This window comes from Octodon degus, unplaced genomic scaffold (assembly GCF_000260255.1).
Source record: "Octodon degus isolate 3935 unplaced genomic scaffold, OctDeg1.0 scaffold00002, whole genome shotgun sequence".
Classification (NCBI taxonomy): Eukaryota; Metazoa; Chordata; class Mammalia; order Rodentia; family Octodontidae; genus Octodon; species Octodon degus.
The window spans coordinates 32,798,777-32,805,005 of record NW_004524578.1 but is presented as its reverse complement, the minus strand read 5'-3'; the positions used below and the strand labels follow the sequence as shown (position 1 = coordinate 32,805,005).

Below are 6,229 nucleotides of genomic sequence, written 5' to 3'. Positions count from 1 at the left end.
TTCTCCTATTTTCAGCCTCCCAAGTGCTGGGATTACAGGCGCATGCCACCAGGCCCAGTGTCAATTGCCATCTCAATACGCCCTGGGGGCAGGACCTGCATTGCACGCTGGGGATAGAACCCCAGCTGCTGTGCTCTCCCTAAGCAGGCACTTTAGTCCGCTGAGCTATTTGGCAGGCCCTTGTATCTTGTTATTAAGTAGGATACTTTTTTCTACTTAATGTTTACTAACTAAAGCATGTCTTTTAGAGTTATGGATAGATGTCATAAAGTGGAAAAAGTTGATAGTAATAGCTTTAGGGAATATTTACTTATGATGGTTAAATAATATTTTTAAGAATATTATTCATTTTGTATAGATTTTTTTTTCCTTAGGCATGCATACCAGTATAAATAGCATCGTTGATCTCTTTCCTCTGTGGCCCCATAATCTTCTTGATCAGAAAATTTGGGACACCAATGAGTTATAGTATGTTACAGTACAGGTTCTTGTATATCCTGAGTTGACCTTGAATGTCTAGGGCCAAAATGTTGGCTATTCTTGTAGCTCTTCTTTTTCTGTAATTTTTGATCTGCAAACTTTAGTTGTTAACACTCCAGAAGAGAAGCTTAATGAGCTTAACCTATCTGTCTGAATATAAAAAATCTTTGACAGAACATAGAACAGGTATTTTCCATTAAGTATTGATATGTTAAACTTTAAATCCCTACAGAATGTGAAGATAAAAATTTTTAAAAATGGGAATAAAAAATTACATATTTTTACAATGAAATTTAGAAATCTAACCATATACAGCACTGTAGCATGACAGTCCTATGACATTTTTTCTTGTCTCTTGTTTTGAAACTGTCTCAGTGTAAATATGTATTTTTAATGAAAATGGGGTTCTTTGACTTCCCAAAAGGAATCACTGTAGAAATTAAAGATGAAATATAGGCCAGTGAGATAGTTCAGCAGACTAAAGTGTCTAGAGGCCAGGGTTTGATCCCTGCTGTGCCACGCCTGTCTCACTGGTGGGGTGAGCTGAGATGGCGATTAAGACTGGGTGTGGTGGCTCGTGCCTGTCTTCCCAGCATTTGGGAGGCTGAAAACAGGAGAATCACTATGAGTCTGATCTATGTAATGAGACCCTGTAGATCCTATAGACCTCTACTAAGTACATAAAAAATAAAAATAAAAAATAAAGATGAAGTACATAAGGGTGCAATCCAAATATACAGTGAATGTTTAAGCTTAAAAAATTATTACAGTATAAGACATATTGCCACAAAACACTCCCCTTTCACTTTGAAGCACATTTATCCTTGCATTCTCACCACTTTTTGAAGCAGTTCTGAAAATCTCTCATGACTGTCTTTATTTGTGTTGTGGCTGCCTCCATGTCCTGATTTAATTCAAAACATTTTCCATTCATAGTCATTTTGTCCTTGGGGAGAGGGCCCGAAGTTGTGGATGAGAATACATGGTAATATTTTCTATGAGCCTATCTTGCCATTGGATGGCAGCTAGCATCAGCGCTCGCCATATATTCTATCACAACTAGTACAGATGTTTGCATGGCTGGGGATACAGCTCATTGGCATAAGTACCTGCTTGATGAGCACAAGGTCCTGAGTTCCATCCCCAGTACCAGAAAAAAAAAAAAAAAAAAAAAAAAGATGCTCACAAAAGACAACTTCTGGAATTGGTTTGGAAAGTGGCATGAATGGTGGGAAAAGTATGCACAAATTGAGGCGTGTTCTGAAAGAAGTTTAATGGCAGTGTGTCTTTCGCTATGCTAGTTCTTTCTAAATTTAAAGATGCATGGTGTTTCTTGATCACTCAATAATATACATGACATACTCATGTCCAAAAAGCTGTGTAAATTGTAGAATATGATTGCTAGAAAAATCATCTGACTCTAAAATTTCTACCTGCTGAAACTCAAACAAAGAAGTGTGCTTGCCATTACAAAAGTCAATTTGTAATCTAAACATTATTGTAAGCATTGCATCTTTAGTCTAGGTTACATAATTTATGATTGTAATGTGGAGAGAAAGTGTAGCAGGATATCACCTGTTCTAGAAACACAAAACTGCAAGAAAGCAACCCAGCAAGTTAATTGGTGATGTGAAGTATAAGGTCATAAGAGGAAATATAATTCTTTTCTTTTCTTTTTTCTTTTTTTTTTTTTTTTTTTTTTTTTGGTGGAACAGGGGATTGAACTCAGGCCATCTCCCTGGTCCCAAGGAAATATAATTCTTATATGTTTTAGAAGTGCATTACCAGCTTGATGGATTTACATTGTTAAAATATTTTCTAATTTTGAATTTCTTCTGTGTAACCTGAATTATAAAGAAGGTAAACAATTTCACCCAATTAAAGATCTATCAAAGGTTTTCAAAATCACAAAGGAAATTTTCCAATTTCATGAATTGGACATGGAAAAATGAGTATTCTTAAGTAATCTAGGAATTTTCCTCTTTTTCTCTCAACCTGAGGGGAGGATGTGATGCACTAGAAAGAGAGAGGTTGGAGAAAAGAAGAAATGATAGAAGAGGAAAGATGAAGTAGAAAGGAGGAGGAAAGATAAAGGAGTATCAAAGTTGGGACAAAGAGAGAAAGAAGGGGTGGGGAGAAGAAGGAGGCTGAAGACTGAAAAGGGTGGAAAGGAAAAAGAGACTGTTGAGGGTTGCACTTGACCAGTGGTGCTACAGGTTTGGTTCCCAGGATGGCTGTATTAGGAGGTGCTGTAGCCCTGCAGAGAAGCCTGCTGGGAGGTCCAAGGGCATGCAAGCATGGTGCCAGAGGAACTTGTGGAATCTCGGCTCCTCCTTTCTCCTCTGCTTCATGGGTAGTGACGTGAGCCTTTTGCTCTGATGCAGTTCCCTGCCATTGCCTCCTGGCACTCTCACTCAACACCTAAAGCAATGAGGATGTTCAATCTTGGATTTTTAAAAAAATATATATTTGGAACAGGGTCTGCAGGGTCTACAGGGTCTCACTATGTAGATCAGACTTGTAGTGACCCTGCTGTTTTCAGCCTCTCAAGTGCTGGGATTACAGGCATGCACCACCACACCCAGTCTCAATCGCCTTCTCAGTGCGCCCTGGGGTTGGGGCCAGCATGGCATGCCAGGGACGCTGTGCTCTGCCTAAGCAGGTGCTTTAGCCTGACCCTTCTCATTACTTTTGAAAAAAGATAACCCAATCTAGTGGAATAAGTAGGAAATTGCAAGTTGGGCCCTTGGTTGATTCTCAGGAATCATAAGGAATTCAATTTTTACTTTTAAAGGTTAAAATAGGAGTTGCAATAAAACTCATTCCTTGTTTTTGTTATATTTTTGAATAAGAACAACATACAGTACATTTAGTGTTATATTTCAGAGTAACAAAGGCTAAAATTGATATTTTATGTGTTATATTTTAGGTTATTTTAAATAACCTTTCACCCATATCGAGGTGATGGTGAGTGATGATTCAGTTTAATGATAGCAACCATTAGGAGGTATTGAAGGTAATAGAGTTCCAAGCTCTCACAACACAAACCTTCTGACAGGGAAACATTCCGATGTGTCTCACAATCTGTATTTGTACGCACCTGTTATTAGCATCCTGCTCAGCAACATCATCATATACTTCTTGGTCATCTTCAACGGGTCTTGAGGGAAGAGTAGTGAAAGAAGATTTTTTTCTTTTCAAAGAATCATAATCAATCTCTACTGCAGTTGTTTTAATATAGCCATCTACCAAAAAAAAGGAGGGGGAGACTTAAGTTCAGGCAACTGTAACTTAAATATTTTAGAGTTGAAAATAAAACAGCAATTGCCCACTTGAGCCTTAAAATTTCCCTTTATCTGATTCACGGATCTGCTGCATGGACACATTTTACTGTTTTCTGTTTTATCCCATTGTACTTTGGAATCAGCCTATAATCCACTTAAAGATTATGAAGTGATTTACATGAAATATTTTTCCCTTTTAACCTAAATGAAAACTCTAATGACCTTTGGTAATCTTTGGAATAATATTGAACTTGGACAATATAATAATCTACATTGTCCCCTACAAAAATGATTACAGGTGAGGTGAAGATAGAACTTGACTTGCAATTTTAGATTTTCCTACTCAGTAACATATCCTGACTTGATGCTGATAGTTCTAGAAGGGTCTAAACATTTAATACTGGCTTCCCACCAAGAAAAAAATCCATTTTGAAATCATAGGGAAATGCGCACTCACAAGACCCTCTTGCAGTTCTGCCCAACCACTTTCCTTCTGGGTTGTCAGTGATACGAATTATTTCAATTTCTTCTCCTTGCTTGAAGCTCAGTTCATTCTTTCCTCCTTTGACATCACAGCAAGCTTTTGCCTGGTGGATGACTTGAATAGGGCCTGTTAGCTGCAATTAGAGAAAAGAATAACAGGTTTTCTTACTACTCAGAAAAAATTTAAGGAATCCAGTTTTAGAAGATAATAAGTCCACAACTTGTTAACCTTCCTGTCTTCAACAGTTATAAGCTTTAAGTAGAAATCAAAGGTAAATGTCAATCTCGATAAATTTTCCATTAGAGAGAGTTAAGGGAAAACCAAAGGGCAAGCAGGACCAGCAAAGAACAGGTGAACTTGGGCTGGGGGCAGCAGACAGTGGCAGGGATCTATTGACCACAGGAATGCTAAGCAGTCTGCAGGGGCAGCTCCTGACAACTGGTTACCATCTATGTAAGGCAGTCTGCGTTGAACACAACATGATTTTAAGGAACATGCTGTGCTGTTGTCTGCTTACTACATAAAAATTCTCCCTCTCTTTTTGTTGTTCAGTCTGTTTTTCTTTCATTGCATAGCACTCTCCCCTCCTCCCTCTTTCTCCTTTCCTGCTTCCCTCCCCCCCGCACCCCCTCCAACCGGGATTGAACTCAAGCCCTTGCGTTTGCCAGGCAAGTGTTTATTCTACTGAGCCATCTCCCAGGCCCTTCTGCTTTTGATTAACTAAGCCAACAGCTTCACTTCACACATCTACTCCACCACTGAACTATACCCCAGTTATCTTGTGTAGTTATTCTAATGTTTTCTGTAGGCCTAAAACAGTAAAAGGAAATGTAGGTGGTGGTGGTGATGGTGGTGGTACATTGTACTGTGGGAAAAGTAATTTGTCTTTCTTTTTTATTATTACAAAAAAACTTTGTGTTTCTATGGATAAATTTGAAGTAAACAGTATCTGCTATAAACAAGATAACATTTTAGAAATAGCTTCATAAGTTAAAAAAAACAGCTTTGTGTGAACTTTTTAAAATTAATTCCCTGAGTAGTATGGTGGTTTCTTGACAGTAGAATAATAATCTAGTTTTGATCAAAAATCTTAAATTCCTAATTTTTAATCCTAAATTAGCATTTTCAATAGAATTTCCTTGATCTTTTGGTATGCAAGTATACATTGTGATTATTGAAGATTTGCTGTATTTTACTAAATTTATCATGTCTATTATGACATATTTTAGAATTACCATCAATGACATACCAATCAGAGTCTTTAAAATCTTAGATTAAAATACAGTATGCCATGATATTGGTGCATTTCTTTTTTTTACCCAGTATCTGTTAACATTTTAGAGACAAAGATAGCTTATAAAGTCCTAATCTTGGCAAAATTTTAAGTTTATATCTATTGATAAGACTTTTATACTCTTTTTCTTACTAATTTTCCAAAAGAAATGACATTAATAACAACAACAACAACAGCAACAACAACAACAACAACAAAATCTCACATAGATCCTTGAAAACTACAAAACAATCTCTAGGAATTGTACTGTGTAGATTTTTATTTAAGCTAGTAATTTTTCAATTGAAAAAAATATAAAGTGTTAGTCATGCATTCTGTGTAAGATATTTTAACATTTATAACATAAGAATGATTTACTTGTATATAGTGAGTTCTTTCAAAATTTATAGGTAATCTGTGATGCATGTGCTAAGTTTTGTGCAATATTGTATTTCATTACATAACAAACTTTCTGTAAAGGTATAATTTAATTTTAAACTGTAAGAATCTGAGTCTCTGAGAAGTTAAGGAATAAGCTCAAGTTTAAAAAACCATATGTAGAGCTGGAATTAGAATCCATATCTGTCCAAATGCTTCCCCGCTGTATGTTTTGCTTGTACTATGCTGTTGAGCCTTTACTTTAATGTTACATATGTAGATAGATGGGGGGGGAGAGAGAGAGAGAGAGAGAGAGAGAGAGAGAGAGAG

At 36.7% G+C, this 6,229-nt stretch overlaps 1 protein-coding gene across 1 annotated transcript in view; it reads right to left on the bottom strand.

The window, feature by feature from the left end:
• Positions 1-6,229, bottom strand: part of Fyb1 (FYN binding protein 1) — a 154,053-nt gene that overhangs the window by 8,222 nt on the left and 139,602 nt on the right. Inside the window, exons 8-9 of the mRNA XM_023712691.1 lie at positions 4,222-4,381; positions 3,581-3,725 (exon numbers count right to left, since the gene is read on the bottom strand). Of these exons, the coding sequence (XP_023568459.1) occupies positions 3,581-3,725; positions 4,222-4,381 (305 nt within the window). The remainder of the gene's footprint in view (positions 1-3,580; positions 3,726-4,221; positions 4,382-6,229) is intronic.